Source organism: Lolium perenne, chromosome 7 (assembly GCF_019359855.2).
Source record: "Lolium perenne isolate Kyuss_39 chromosome 7, Kyuss_2.0, whole genome shotgun sequence".
NCBI lineage: Eukaryota > Viridiplantae > Streptophyta > Magnoliopsida > Poales > Poaceae > Lolium > Lolium perenne.
Window position 1 is genome coordinate 107,952,890 of NC_067250.2, and position 16,561 is coordinate 107,969,450.

Genomic DNA, 16,561 nt, shown 5'->3' on the forward strand with positions numbered 1-16,561 from the left:
GATGTGGAGCGTATACTTTGGATACCATTGCCTAATCACAACCAGTATGATTTTATTGTGTGGCTACCAAATAAGTCTGGGTGCTTCTCAATCTCAATTAAGTTTGCGTACCATTCGAAATGGAGAGTGGAGTATAGAAGGAGATCTCAACGGTCGAATGGAACTGACCGATGAAGCTCTAATGAAGTTTGGAAGAAAAATTGGCAGCACTGGTTGCACCGAAAGTTTAGATTTTTATATGCAGATCCTTGCATGGAATTATCCAATGCTATTGCACTCTAGCTAATCAAAATATTGGATCAACTGTTAATTGTCCAGTCTGCTCGTTTGATGCGCAAGATCTGAGGGATATGCAAGATCTAGCGATCCAACGGTTCAGAAAGAAGAAATACTGATTTTAGAAACTTCCTGTTAACTTTGAATCTGTGTATAGCTGGACCCAAAAAAGATCGAAAATGAAAAACATACCTCCTGGCTTCTCATTGGGCTCTCGCTCTTTCCCACATTTTTTAAACAGAAGGCATAAATGACTAGCTTTAATAAATAAAGTCATACGGCCACAAATACAAGGACGCAAATAACAACTTGCAACACCACGCGCGTCACAAGTACACACAGATATGAAACAAACCCAGCTTGAAACATGCGAAGATCTTCCCGTTCGATGCCTAGATGGAACCATACATCAGCAGACCAGCCAGTCGACCTTGATCACAACACCCCAAGATCGGCACCAGGGATACTCCAGCAGAGCACGAGTCTCCTCCCTCGCTGAAGAGGGCCTCTACCTCTCGCCTTGGATCGAAGAGACAGTCACATGAGGCGGGATCCCGCAGTCCTTCTCACAGCGACGAGCACACAGCTGCAGCTAACAACTTCAATAGGGACATACGAGACGAAAAGGGAAAGCTTAGGGGCAGCCCCTGATCACGGAGATGCAGGGGAGCCAAGCGAGGACGATAAGCGCCCCCGGCCCAGCAGCCCTACCAACTACAACAGCAGCCCACAAATCCCTCCAAGCAAGGCAACACTCACCAGCTACCACCGACCCCAGACGGCTCCTCCAGGGAGGGTACGACGCCATGGCACCACCGCCATCCAATCCGATGGATTTTGAGCTTTCACCCGGGACGGAGGTAGGGCCTCAGCGGTGCCTCTAGGAAGGTAAACGACGCCCACGACATCGCTACCACTGTGGTCCACGACTAAGGATTTCTCCCAACCCTTGTGCACCCCACCATCTCCCCAGTTAGCATTTGCGCCTGCGCTGAAACCGCCGATGACCAAGATCCGCGGGGAGGAGAGATCCAAAAGGGAGGAGGAGATCTGACCTACGAGATCTGATGCGAGCAGACGAAATTGCCCACGCCCAGCCCGCATCCGCCGTTGCCCCGTCGTCCACACGGCAAGAGCACCGGTCAACAACATCCGCGAGCGTCACCGACCGCACGGTCAATGTCGCCTCACTGGACGAGGCCATCGCCTCGTCGCACGGAAGAGCCCCCACCGAGGGACTACCAGAGAAGACCACCCTTACATAAGGGCGATCCAGAGGCCATCCATCGGAGCAGGGGATCCCATCGAGCAGCAGACTTGGCCACGGCGAGCCCGACGAGGAGGTCCTCCATCTAGACACCACGCTGGGAGCCAAGAGGTCAGATCCCCCCCACCCTTCACCGACATCACGAGATTGGCCGGTGGCGTCTCTGGGGACGAGGAGGAGGGTAGGAGGGCGGAAAGGGGGAGCAGCAGCGGTGGACCTAGGGTTTCGCCTCCTCGGTCGCATGGAGGGGGCAACGCAAAGAGAGGGAAACGGTTCGGCATGATTGACTCCTTTCCCACATTCTCCCGCTCGCCCTCCCCGAAATCGCCATGGCTCCCGCCTCCCGCCCGCCGACGGCGACGCCTCCGGCCGCATCCTCGTCCCGGATAGACTCGCCGTCGCTCAAGGCAGCCCTCGCGATGGCTCTCATGCACTACAACCGCCTCCCCTCGAGAGCCGCCGCCGCCGCGGGCACCTCCACCCCGCCTCTCATCCACTGGAAGCGCAAGGTCTCATCCATTCCCCTTACCACAAGACCCTAATTCCTCCTCTACCTCATTCTCCCCTCTTCTCCCGCCCAGGCTAAGGAGCGGAAGCGCGAGATCCTCCGCCTCCGCGAAGAGCTCAAGCTCCTCCAAGGTACCCGCGTTCGTTCGTTCGTTCGATTTCCAGCGCCCTGTTGGTATGGCTTAGATTTGTTGTGCGGTCAGATGGGGTGCGCGGGGAGGAGACGGAGCCGCCAGTCGCGTCGTGCCGGTGCCACTTCTTCGACGGGTGCGGGGACCTACAACCGCAGCCGCCGCCCGGTGGCGGGGAGCACTGGGTCGACGAGGTGCTGCGGAGGAGGTTCCTCAGATTGGGTACGGTTTTCGAGTCTGCGATCGAGATGAAACTAACTGTCCTCCATGCGATTTCTTTTCCTTTCGATTTTGAACATTTCTGTTGTGTAATTCAATCGCAACAGCGCGGTGGAAGGAGAAGCGGCGGAGACTGGATCGATCTCTTCCCGTCACTAGTTTGATGGGTACGTGTACCGTCATTTTGAACTATTTTCTCTGCACGAGTGTGTATGAACTGTGCGCCATTAGATGGTTTGGATCGTTCCACTCTTAATTACAGCTCCCAGTTGGAGGTTACTCTCGGAAAATTCTATCTGCTTCATCCTCGTTTGAATTGTTTGGTTGTGCAGAGTTCAATAGAGAGGATGAGATACAGCAGCTTAGCTTGTCAACTGATTTCCTGGTGGAGCTATCGGATGGCATCTCTGCCAAAGTAAAATTTTATTATTCTCTCATTTTTTTGTGGGTAAAGTTTTATTCTCTCATTGTGAGTAAGATCCGTGTAGCTTTTGTTTCTGAACTTGGGTTCGTTTGTGCAGAGGGACTCCATGTCCTCATTTGCAACATTCTCTCACCAAGCAGTAGACTTCATTTTGGGTGAGTCAATTTCTGCTACTATACCACTAATTAATCCAACCACTAACCTAAGTTATGCATAGTGTGATCTGTGATGTGTAATCTAGTGAGATCTTAGTTAAGGAAGTGTTGAACCATCACTATTTGGTCTCTATATACATTTCCATGCTTCAAGTAGGCGGGATATGATGTGGTTGGTTGAAATACTGAAATTTATGGCACACTCAGACTCAGGCTAAGTTTTATAGTACCCTAGTAGTTACCAGTTATCAGTTTAAGCAGGAAGCAGGATATAATTGACATGCAGACACATTTTACATGTACGTGAATAAATTATGTTGCTGATAATATCAATGTTTTGACATGGCAAACCAAGGGTATGTAGTTCAATACATGCCACATGTCCACAAAGCACTTCAAGCTTTTAGTCATCTTATATTTGGTTGCCAGTTTACTGTTTACTATAGCCATACAACACTATAGCATGATCAACAAACTTTTATGACATCCTAAGGCTGTGACCCCAAAATACAACGCAGGGATAATTACCAATATGTAAATGATGAAATTTTCTATTAATGTTTTATGTTCAATATATATTTGATTGAAACAATAGTGTGTTATGAATTGTAATTTTTCAGCTTCACTAAGGAACATTCTATCAACAAAAAGGGAAAGGGAACTGGTTGAGGAGATAATCGATGGTCTAGTAGCACGTTTGATGAAAAGGATGTGTACCATTTCTGAAAATAATTGTACTTCAGATTCAGGTGATACTTATTTGAGATGCTCTTTAAGTACTTCAGATGTTTTTTCTATATTCTTGCAAAAGGGTATACACAAGGTGATTGTCTGACAGAATGATGCAATGCAAACTTGAGCTTGATATGGATTTCCGGTCCACACTCCATATTGTGTTTTAAAATTGTAATTATTTGCTGTGACCACAAGCCCAGGCTCTTTCTTTCATGATGTAGCACAATTGGTTTGATGCTCCAAGGATCCTGGTAGTAGTTTTTTCAGGGTCCTGGACAGCACTGAGTTAGGCTTTGTAAATCATTGATAATATGCTTTGGCAATCTGGGAGATATTTTTTGCTTACAGTAGCATTTTGGTTTTACATTCCAATTTAGGCCCTTCTTCGTTTATCTTTTTAATTTGCCAGCCCTGAACATTTACGGCCCTGTTTCGTTGTGCCCCTGGTTTTAATTAGCGCGTGGACTGGTCCGTGAGATTTTACGGGCCTCCCCAGCAGGAAACGAGTGCGAGAAAATAAATGACAAAGAAAATTCACGACAATCCAAGTGAACAATTATGGGGAGCTAATTTTCACGCCGGTTTTGGCTAAAAAAGGCTGAACCAATCAGAGTCTTACGATAAAAATTTGTCTCAACTAAACATAACAAATAATAGTTTACTTTATATGATGTCCAGTAAGGAGCATAGAGTACATCTTATGAATTAAAATTAAACTCGCACTTCGTGTGGAACTCCTACCAGGTATGACAAATTAGTTATAGACTCTATGGTGTTTGTTTTACATCCTACTTATAGGCAAATCATATCAATATGTTCTTTTACATTTGGTCGGATCTGCTGAGTGGTTACGTCAACAGATTTATGTAGTTATTTTGGTCATTTGATTGAAGAGTAAACCACACTGAAAATAAACTATGAATTTTCAGTCATATCTGTGCTCCTGACATGACAAATAGCACACCTTGATTCTTTCCATTTTGTTCAACACTTCGCAGGATCAGTTGACTGCTCAGATGCCCAATTTTCTGTGCAGCACTTGTTCCGGAAGTTAGGACAGGAAGAGTTCATTGGTCAGCGGATAATCCTTGTAGTTTCTCAAAAGATCTCAAATCTATCAGAAATGTTACTTCTGGTAGATCCGTTTGATGATTCCTTCCCTGATATGCATGGCAATATGTTCATTATGTAAGCTTTAGCTGATCTTCTATACATTCTAATTTAGATTACAATAGAAGACTATTGATTTGTCCACTTAGGGCAATCACGACTGTCTAGTACTCCAGTCCAGTGTATCCATTTTAACTTCACCTGTTTAGAACAAAAGGTATTTGACATCTTAGCGCTGAAATATGTATGAAATACCAAGTAGCAGTTTGCACAGGGAAACTATTCTTACATGTGCAATAGTAGTCATTTAGTGAGTTATAGAAAATTGTTTACAGAAGGCTACTATTTCCAGCTTGTGAAAAATGCTCTGAATGGCCGATCAGTTACCCATTAATTTGGTGTTGGTTGTCAAATTTGGTTAATTAACAAGCTATAGCCCATTTAGTTGGCACCTGTAACTTCTGGCATCTTCCATGTGCAACAACTTCAGTAGTCTCACAGATTCCAAGTTTATTCCTTTATCTTGTTGATATTGCTGTCTGTATAGATGGATATGTGAAGAATTAACTGAACATTTGAAGGAGACAACATCGCTACTTCCTGCCACCTCCTTTCAGAAATACATGATGGCGTAGAAAGCTTATATCCAAACTTCTCTATCTTGACAAGTAAAATATAAAAAAATTGCCATTAGATATGGGATGGAAATATGCTCACACCGTTCTTTTTTATAACTAAATAGTAACATATTCACACAAAATAATGATCAAAGCTGCAAATTGTAGAATGCAATCTGTGCTCATGTCTAAAACAACATCTCTATACCGGCAGAAGGTGTAGTTTCCTGTATGGATATTGCTAGATAATGATTATTCATGTATTATATAGTGATAATCCATCATAATCTTGGTAGACAATGTTTGTTAACAAATACTCCCTCCATCTCATAATATAAGATGTTACTACAACCAATATTGGATGTACTAACATCTTATATTATGGAACGGGGGAGTACTAAACTATTAGTTCATGTAAATAATGTCAGGCTGTCAGTAAATATACTATGTAGCCTATAGTTGTAAGGTTACATGTTTTCTTTTCTGATAATAATGTAGTTTCAGATGAGATGCATTTCCCTTATCTGCATCACATTAAGCTAACACAAGCTGTACTCTGATATTCCAGTTACATCGATCTTGATGATATTAGTCGTACTTGATGGTATTAGTCGTACTCTTGAGTCATGATGCAGCTAGTGTGCTTGTTCTTTCAGGCTCACTAGAAATATGGTTGTGATTATGATCTCCAGTCGCATCATTCTTTGGGATTCTTCCAGTTGATGCAAAACTTGTTGCTCCCTCCGATCCATAATAAGTGTCGTGGTTTTAGTTCAAACTAAAACCACAACACTTATTATGGATTGGAGGGAGTAATTTTTATTACCTGGAAATAAATACTTTCTGCTTCTCCCAAGATATCTTTTGTTATTTTGATTCTAAACTGTGTAACTGTATATTGTGCTTGATCACTATCCATTGCAGGATTCAATTAATCGAGTTTCTCATATCTGATTACATAAAAAATTGGCTATGTTGCGAGCAATTTGACAAAAGTTAGTGTTTTCTTTCCCCTGGCTACCCTTTTCCATGTCCATTATGTTTTACCAATGGTGTTGAATTCAACATGACAGTGTGAAAACTATCAGGGCCAGTTTACTTGATAAGAAATTGCATCATATCCACATCTAATTTTGACTCACTGGATTCTACTGGTTCAGTCTTTTGCAGTTAAATGACTTTGGTTTCAATACTGTATTTATAATTATGAGCTACACTCTAGCACCTCATACATATTACATGCTATAACTGCCCCACTAAGAGATTTTAGTATATTACATTGTATCTATAATCACAAATCTGCATTGATGAATACTGAAAAGTACACTCATATAATGCCACTACAAAGCGAGCTTCATTGCATCATGCTATGCTGCATCTTCCTGACAGTTCATTGCAAGAGTCTGATCAAATGACTGTTCTCCAGATTTTTTTGAAGAATGGGTAAGATCTATTCTCAAGGCACGCAAAGACTTGGAAGTCCTAGAAAACATAAATGGGCTGTATGTTGTGTACATTGAGCGAGTGGTTGGAAGGTTGGCAAGGGAGGTGGCTTCTGCTGCCCATCAGGGGAAGCTGAACCGACGTCTTCTCCAAACTCCTGTGCTGAGAACGTCCAGCCTAAGACTTGCCAATGTATTTTACTCACAAGTCACTTGACTCACATGTTTGCAGTTCGACTTCACTCGAGAAATTAGCTATCGTAGTCAACATGTTTAATAATTTTCTGTTTTGCTGTTATTCTGGAACCACATCTTGTCTCATTGTTCTCTAATACTCGCATAGTCAATTTCAGGATGCTTACCTACAGTAAGACGTTACAGCAGCAAGCTGCTGTTCTTTTCCTCATTGTATGGCCAGGAACCAAGACATAGCCGAAGTATGTTATATTAACTCCCTCCTCATCATGGGAGACAGCAACGGCGATGAAGATGACGATGGTGTCGATGGAGATGACTCCGGGGGCAATCCCCCGTCCCGGCGGTGTGCAGAACAGAGATTCTGTCCCCCGAAACTTGTCTTCGCGATGGCGGCTACGTAATCTTTCGTGGAGGAAGACAGATATATTTAGGGTTTTCGCATCTAGGGCAATATATAGGCGAAGGGGCGATGTTGGTGGAGTCCCGAGGTGAGCTCCCCACCTGGCGGCGCGGCAGAGGGGTGGGCCGCGCCCCCCTATGGTGTGGCCAGCTCGTGGCCCCCCTTCGTCTCTCCTTCGGACTCCGTAAAGCTGCTGGAAAAATAGGGACGTGGCCTTTTGTTTCGCGCAATTCCGAGAATATTTCCTGTGTAGAATTTATGAAACCAAAAACAGCAGAAAACAGGAACTGGCACTTCGGTATCTTGTTAATAGGTTAGTCCCGGAAAATGCATAAAAATAATATAAAGTGTATATAAAACATGTAAGTATTGTCATAAAACTAGCATGGAACATAAGAAATTATAGATACGTTTGAGACGTATCAATGGGCCGGTCCCAGACCCGGTCCAACCGGCCCTGTGACCGGATTTCACGGGTTTGACCCCACCAACTTGTACCTCTTCGGCCCGAGTCGCCTTGTAACCCTATATAAGCACCCAGGTCGCCCCCTTTACTCTTTAGACAATACTAGGAAAAGTACCCGTGCGTTGCACCGGGAGAGAACAACTCCATAGCTGCCATCACAAGCACACCAGGTCAATTACTGAATACACAATGCAATAAAAATTTAATTTGTACACTCATTTGATCAGAAGATGAAGAGACTTATGAATACTTAATATTCCAATCTCAACGGTGATATGCGTTGGCATTTATGGAATATTTTTTAGACCCATGAGAAATTCACTCCTCCAAATCAGTTTCGGTTGACGGGACAAATTGGATTTCTCATCTAAATACAACATAAGATAGAAAATGTTAGGTCGTAAATTCGTTGAGCACCTAGGAAAAAATCAGAGTAAGCCTGATATTTGACTTCTTCTGTGAATGTTTAACTTGTCGGGTCTAGGGTGGTTGCGCCAGGTCGCCATTGCACTAAGCTGGCTAGCTGCTAGTTGATATGGATTGATTGATTATGCTCCTGGATGAGTACTTTTTTAAGACCTGCATGTCTTAGTACAGGATCTTACTCATGTTGAGGTTAAGTCGCTATTCAGAAACATCTGGATCGGATATCCCAAAATTCCTATATCATCGTGTCAATTTTGAAACCTATGCGGACAGCTTTGTTGCACAATGATCTGAATTTCTTGTGTTAGCTTGCTTGACCTTTCAGCTTTGTCCTCGATCTTTGGCTGCTCCCAAGTCCCAACTTCCCTGGCTTCTTTGTACGCATTCTATGTAGATCGAGGTGGATGCTCCCCTCGTGCATATGTACGACGTCCCTGCTCACGGTGTTGAGGAAGTGCCGGCCATGGCCCATGGGACAAACGACGACCATCGTGTTCTACCACATAATGCTCCAGCTAGGGCATGACGCCGAGGTCCAGATGGTTGCTCGGCTCGCCTGACCGAATCATAACCCCGCGAGGATCTTGGACGAGCGTGCACAGGCGTTGTCTGCATGACTGTGGCGATTGAGCCTCTGAAAATGTGAACGAGCTAGCTTCTAGTTGTCATTGTCAATCAGAGGCAACCTCAAAGCTTCCCGGTTCAACTTTCAGGATGCCGTGCTTTACGTCCGCGGGAACCACGACCTCGATCGCCGAAGACCTGCTCCACGGGCAGGGTGTCACCAGGTCTTCCTCCGCTGCCAACTCGACAATGCTCTTGGACAATGGGATATGCGGCCGGCTAGGCGACATGCTTCGGCAGGATGGACTTGGCTGGGTCCAATAACGCCGTAGCACTGGCCGCGGGGGATCCAGAGAAGCCTCCAGGCGAACGGAGACGCCGCTACAGGAGAGGATGATGGCAGCTTTGATTTTAGCAACGGTGTTTGCGACGCCGGTGGCTGTTTAGCGACCTCGAGGATGGCCGGTGGTCGCTGTTTTCAATGGCCGGATCACTTTCGACTAATCGTCTCTAGTGAGATAAAAAACAGTTGTGGGATTGGGTTTGACCCTACGCGTGCCTGCCTGGCTGCCTGCCTTTTATGTCCTTGACCTAAATCGGGACCGTGCGTCCGTGCCTGCAGGCGTCGATGCACGTCGTGCTCGAGGGTAGCCGCCGCTACACCTTCGCCTTGAAGAGGGTGCACGATCGACGCGGACAGGCGCGCAGCCGGTCCTGCATGGCCATGCGAAGGCAAAAAAGGACCATGACCAGCTGGTCGCCGTCGCTGACGTACGTGCTCTCCCACCTGGCAGTGCACCGCGTCGAGGAGGAGGTCTGCTCGTATCAGCTACGGATGTACCAGCTTCGCCTCGCGTACCTTCCATCCGAGATCCTCCACGTCCTGGAGCTCACCGACTGCAACTACCGTCGGCCACAACCGGCGCGTCCCCTACTGGCGTCGCTACGGCCTCTTTCGATCCTCCGCGACGCTGTGAGGTCGGCCGCTTGCCACCGGACATCCCAGGTCGCCGTCACGTGACAGTACCACACCGGAGGGAGAAGGACAGGCGTGCTACTGGCGGTTATCGGCGCCGAGGCGCAACGAGCAGCAGAAATTGTTGCTATTGATCTGGGATTCCTGTTAAGGGTCTCAAGTCATATTTATTCCTTCCGTTTGGCAAAAGAGCTAAGCAAAGATTCCCCGTCGAATAAAACGATGCACGGTTGTAGGAGTTCATGTCAAACACGATGCATAGCTCTTTTACTTTAACCTCCCAAGCGTCTTTGCGTGCGGCCACAAATTTTTTGAGTACCCTCTTTGGTAAGTCCTTTGTTGGGCAACCAGGACGTACCACGGATGATGATGCCGCGCCAAGCAATTGTGATGGACTCCAACTCTAACTGAACACACGCCTGTATATATCCGAACCAAAACCATCAGGACACATGAAGGCGTACTTTTCGATGGACGAAAGCGTAAAGGGACGGACGAAACCAAGGAAACGTTAGCTTCTTTATTATTAGGTATAGATTTAGGCTTAAACATGACTTTGAGCTTTGTCTCCCTAGGGTTAGATCCCCTTTGTATCAAGGCTACCCTTGTTGGATGATTGGATTTGATTGTGTGAGATTCTAGTGCTACCCACTCTCTCTCCCACTCATTGATTCATCTCCCTCACCGATCTCTCACCGGAAATATAAAAATCTTCTCCCTCTTTTCCCCTTTTGGATTTGGGTCAATCGCGAGATCGGACCACCCCCTAGATCTTAGATCTCATCACCTTCATCGCCTGGTCGCCGCCGTCTAGGGTTCAGTCGACCAAGAGCTCGTTGGGCAATCAGGGGCTATCGGAAAGTGGAACTTACGCGAGACGATTTAGTTTTCGAAGTCTGGCGCTGCGCGTGCCTGTGGGCGTGACCGCATGGGCCAAACTTAGTTGGGCCACGAATCCCGCGATGGAGAAGTTGGATTACTTCTGGTTTAGAACGAGTATACTCTCTGCTATGTGGCTTATTCTTTACTTTTTTCATACATATACCCACTATGAGCTATATATATGTAGTTTTTTGTAAAAAAAATAGGTATGCATTTGAATACCCTTGAATTGAACTGGGCCCGCCCCTGTAGAGCGGCATATGCAATAACAGTCTTCTATAATGTCATTTCAAAATTCTGGTGGGGAGCTTTAGAGACCCAAAGGAAGATGTGTTGGATGTGTGCAATCCCAGGGTAGTATCTATTGGAGGGCTTTTTTTTGAAACGAGAGCAAAAGCTTTGCCCATTCATTGATTAAGATAGAAGTTATACAAGAAAGTAAAGGTTTAAGACATATTACAAGTTTACTCTCCCGGCATCAAATGACCCAAACTTTTAGCACCGGCTAAAACCCATAGACTAGCTTCTTTTTTAATCCTCTCGAAGACGATTTGCGAAGGGGCGCGTTTGTTCTTGAACACTCGATCGTTTCTTTCATTCCAAATCTCCCAAATGATAAGCATTGCAAGGGATGCCATTCCTTTGCGGTTTTGCCCGTGGACATCATGTTCCACCATTCCGGGAAAGAAAGCTCCATCCAAGTATTAGTATCAACTATCGGTATGCTGAACCCCTCTTTGGCCTTGTCCCAAAGACGCAAGGTGAAACGACAATGGACGAGTAGATGGTCGATGGACTCCGTGCATTGCTTGCACAAAAGGCAAAGACCACAATTAGGCCACCCTCGCTTAGCCAAACGGTCGGCGATCCAAATTCTATTTTGATTGACAAGCCAAGTGAATAACTTAATCTTTGGCGGCGCCCACGCCTTCCAAACCGACTTGTATAAGCTTGAGAGCGTGGAACCCAAAAATTGCAACTCATAAGCGGACTTAGTAGTGTAATGCCCATTCTCGGTGAGTCTCCAAGAGATGTCGTCCTCTAAGTTCTCATTAAGATGGAAATTTTAAATGAGACTCCAGAGCTCCACAAATTGAGAAAGGTGCTCCAAAGAGAAGTCATGCTCCAAGTCAACTTTATGCACCCAAGCATTATTGTTCAAAGCTTGCGCCACTTTCCAATTTTTACGCTTGGAGGAGGCATAGATTAGCAGCGCAATCTTAATTGGCTTTCTCCCATCTAGCCACGGGGCAAACCAAAAGGGAGTCTTCAACTCTTCATGCCATTACCCACTGTGATGGTTGTGGCGGCATAAAATAACTCCATATCTTGCTCCGAGCAAGGATTACCGGAACCCACCCAAATTTTGGTGGGGTCTTTCCACTCCAACCAAGGACATCTAAGATGAAGGGCCGTTGCGAATTTGTCCATATGGAGGATGCCAAGGCCTCCGAGCTTCTTTGGACGACAAACTAAATCCCAATTTACTTTGCACTTTGCACCCGTAGTGTGCTCCTTTGCTGATCAAAGGAAAGCACGCTCAATCTTGTTGATGAAGGAGATGGTGCTTACCAGAATGGAGAGGGGTTTCAAAAAGTAGAGAGCCTGGGAGGCAATCACGGACTTAACCAAGGCGGAGCGGCCGACCGTAGTGATATATTTCCCATTCCAAGTGGGGAGCTTCCCGACGCATTTATCCTCAAGGTATTGAATATCTTTAATTCTTAGGCATCTAACCGTGAGAGGAAGCCCAAGGTAACGAAGCGGGAAAGATTCTCTTTTCGCCGGGATCCCAAGGAGGATGTCGTCAAGGTTGAGGTTGGCACATCTTATTGGCACAACTTTTTGGAAGTTCGTGCAAAGCCCGGTGACCTTCCCAAAGTCATGAAGAATGCGAGCGAGGTTTTGGACATCATCCTTCAAAAGCGCCACAAAGATTGCCGCATCGTCCGCATAAAGTGAGGTGCGAAGGATAGTGCCTCTACCCTGGAGCTTGTATAGACTATCAAGGCTCGTTGCCCTTTCCAAAATTTGGGCAAGTGTGGCAATGGCAAGGACAAAGAGAAGCGGCGAGAGAGGGTCTCCTTGACGCAGTCCACGACCATGTCGAATGGGGCAGCCGACCACCCCGTTTAGTAGCACCCGCGATGAGGCGGTGGTGAGGAGCGCCACACAATCCAATTCCAGAAGCAGGCCGGGAAGCCCCTCTTGTCGAGAAGATCAACAAGGTATCCCCAACGAATAGAGTCAAAAACTTTCCGGATGTCAAGCTTAAATAGGAGAGCCAGGGTCTTGTTCTTGTGAAATCTCGTGGCAAGGTTTTTGACATAGAGAAACTTGTCGTGAATGCTTCGTTTTGTTATGAAGGCACTTTGGGCATTGGACACAAGCTCATTCATGAAAGGCCCCAATCGGTTGGCTAGCATCTTTGAGACAATCTTAGCAATGGCGTGTATCAAGATAATAGAATCTCCTCGGCGCCCTCTTTTTTGGCAATAAGGCAATATTTGCGGAATTTAGCCAATGAAAATTTTCCATATGAAGATTCCCAAAAAGTTGGATAACGTTCATCACGCCCACTTTTATTATCTCCCTATTGGAGGGCTTTGAATCAGGGGCCAAAGGATGACAACGCCAAAGCGACTACGCTGGCAGGATACATTGCCTGGAACCTGTGGAATGAGAAAAACCGTCGTATCTTCCAGGGTGTTGAGTTGCATCCATGGATGGTGGTTGATAGAACACGGCAAGAGGTGGCAAGTTGTAGGCTTGACCATTGGCTGTCTTGAGTTCCTTCTTTTATTTTTTGTTGCTAGCCTCTTTGTCCTTAGGATGGCCGGGTAGCAAGTTGTAAACATCTCTTTGTAAATTTTTTGGGTGTTTTTCCTCCTTCTATTTTTTGAAATGGGTTTCCCCAGCCTCTGCATCAAAATGATGCATACGACCGCTTTATTAAGATATAAAACGAATCCAGTTGTACACACGAACTACTAAAGACTTATTACAAATCACGGATCACAAAGGGTCTCAACAAAAATGAGCCATCTAAAAAAGAATAGCAACATAAAGCTTCTTTGCATCAGCATTGCAACCGCCTATCAGCAGACCATCCGCACCGGTTGTAGAAATCCCGTGCAACCATAACCAGGCGGTTGCACCCAATATCCATATCCAGTCGCACATCCTCCGACTGTAGATAGGACCACATATGGATCAAGTGTGTAGCTAAAGGAATGACCTGCAAAAATGATGGGAAACTCTTTTTGTTAAAGATGCAATCATTCCGAACTTTCCAAATCGCCCATAAGACAACACATACACCCACTCTAATATGAGCCTTTTCTATTTTGGGCACCCCATTCAACCATTTCCCAAACAAATTTGTAATGTTTAAAGGGGGAGTTATATTGAAAGTCATGTAAATAATTCTCCATATCATACGGGTGAACGGACAAGCTAAAAACAGGTGTTGTATATTCTCCTCATGATCACAAAAACAACATCTCACATCCCCCTGCCAATTGCGTTTGGCTAAATTATCCTTCGTGAGTATAACCTTTTTCTGAAGAAACCACATAAAAATCCTAATCTTCAAAGGTACCTTCATCTTCCAGATATATTTATTAAGAAAAACAGAGTTATCATTAAGCAAATCAATATACATGGATTTAACCGTATAAATACCAGAGGATGTGAGGCTCCATTTGAAAGTATCTTCGCTGTCTGAGAGTTGTACCATGATTAATCTATTTAACAAATGAGTCCATCTTTCCCATTTATAATCATTCAGCGTTCTTCTAAAGCCGATATTAAGCGGTGAGGCTGATAACACATTCTCAACAGTAACATTCCTTTGGTTCACTATGTTATATAATGATGGGTATTCACTAGCCAAAGACCTTTCTCCTAGCCAAATATCCTCCCAAAATCTAGTACTCTGGCCATTACCTATTTGAAATGAACCGCGTTTAAAAAATTCATCCTTTACTTTCATAAGTCCCTTCCAAAAAGGTGAGTCCGTTGGATTAGCAGAAACCTGAGAGAGAGTTTTAGAACTTAAATATTTCTTGTGCAACAACTCTTGCCACATACCCTCTTCATTAATAAGTTTATGTAGCCACTTGGCTAGCAGACTTTTATTTTTGAGTTCTAAATCCTCAATTCCTAACCCTCCTTGTTCTTTCGGTCTGCATATTATGTTCCACTTTGTCAACCTATATTTCTTTTTATGACCATCACTTTGCCAGAAAAAACGAGATCTGAAATAATCCAATCTCTTCCTTACCCCCTTCGGAATTTCAAGAAAAGAAAGCATAAACATGAGAAGGCTTGTGAGAATATAGTTAATAAGTACGAGACGATCCCTGTAAGAAAGCATTTTACCAATCCAACTACTTAATTTTCTCTCAAATCGATCTTCAACTGGTTTCCAATCCTCATTTCTTAACTTTCGAAAATTTATCAGAATACCCAAATATCTGAATGGTACTGATCCAATGTCGCACCCGAACATAATTTTATAGTCACTCTCCATCTCCTTGGCCTTACCAAAACAAAACAACTCGCTCTTATGAAAATTTATTTTCAAACCCGACAGTTGCTCAAAAATACATAGAACTAATTTCATGTTTAACGCTTTGTTTAAATCATGCTCCATAAAAATGATAGTGTCATCCGCATATTATAGAATCGAGACCCCGCCATCAACTAAATGAGGAATCAGGCCAGCTACCTGACCATCCTCTTTCGCTCTCGCAATCAAAATTGCTAGCATGTCTGCAACAATGTTGAAAAGAATAGGTGACAGCGGATCACCTTGTCGAAGCCCTTTTCTCGTTTGAAAGTAGTGTCCAATATCTTCATTAATTCTGATCCCAACACTACCCTTTTCAATAAAGCTTTTTATCCAAGCACACCATTTTGGCGTAAAACCTTTCATTCTTAACACTTGTTGTAAAAAGACCATTTTACTTTATCGTAAGCTTTCTCAAAATCAATTTTTAAAAGAACCCCATCTAATTTCTTCCTATGGAGCTCATGTATTGTCTCATGCAAGATAACCACACCTTCCAAAATATGTCTTCCAGGCATAAAAGCTGATTGTGTCGGCTGGACAACATTTTCAGCTATATGTGCCACACGGTTAGTTCCAACTCTAGTAAAAACTTTAAAACTCACATTCAACAAACAAATGGGTCTATATTGTTGTATTTGAATAGCATTTTCTTTTTTCGGCAAAAGGATAATTGTTCCGAAATTAAGATGAAAAAGAGGTAGCTCGCCTCGTTGAAAACTCACAAACATATCTAGCATATCCGTTTTTATTATCTCCCAAAAAGTTGATAGAATTCCGCCGGAAAACCATCTGGCCCTGGCGCTTTATTTTTCTTCATCTGCATGATGGCTTCAAAAATTTCAGTTTCCGTAAAATCCTTAGTTAGGCATTCATTTTCTTCAACAGAGATTTGGGTAATATCCTGATTCATGGACTCAATCATCGCACAAGAGTTATCCATAGGAGGTCCGAAAAGTTTTTTATAATATTCTGAAATATATGATTTCAAGTTTTCTTGACCCACAATTGTTCCTTCCTCTTGCTCAAGTTGAAATATTTTTTTTCCTTCGATGCTTACCATTGGCTATTAAATGAAAATATTTAGTATTATCTCCACCCTCCGGAATGTGTTTGATTTTTGCCCGCTGTGCCCATTTTGATTCCTCACTACGCCGTAATTTAGCTAAAGTCTCATTTGCCACACGCATCGA

General features: G+C 44.4%; 1 protein-coding gene across 1 annotated transcript; it reads left to right on the forward strand.

Annotated features, from left to right (window-relative positions):
• Positions 1–1,797: 1,797 nt before the first annotated feature.
• LOC127316350 (protein MULTIPOLAR SPINDLE 1-like) lies at positions 1,798–7,289 on the forward strand. The gene is made up of 11 exons (XM_051346746.2): positions 1,798–2,052; positions 2,125–2,182; positions 2,254–2,403; positions 2,508–2,567; positions 2,733–2,815; positions 2,922–2,979; positions 3,600–3,728; positions 4,713–4,902; positions 6,366–6,436; positions 6,868–7,076; positions 7,237–7,289. Exons 1-11 carry the CDS (start codon positions 1,873–1,875, stop codon positions 7,252–7,254), a joined length of 1,206 nt encoding a protein of 401 aa, XP_051202706.2. The 5' UTR covers positions 1,798–1,872; the 3' UTR covers positions 7,255–7,289.
• The last annotated feature ends 9,272 nt before the right edge of the window (positions 7,290–16,561 follow it).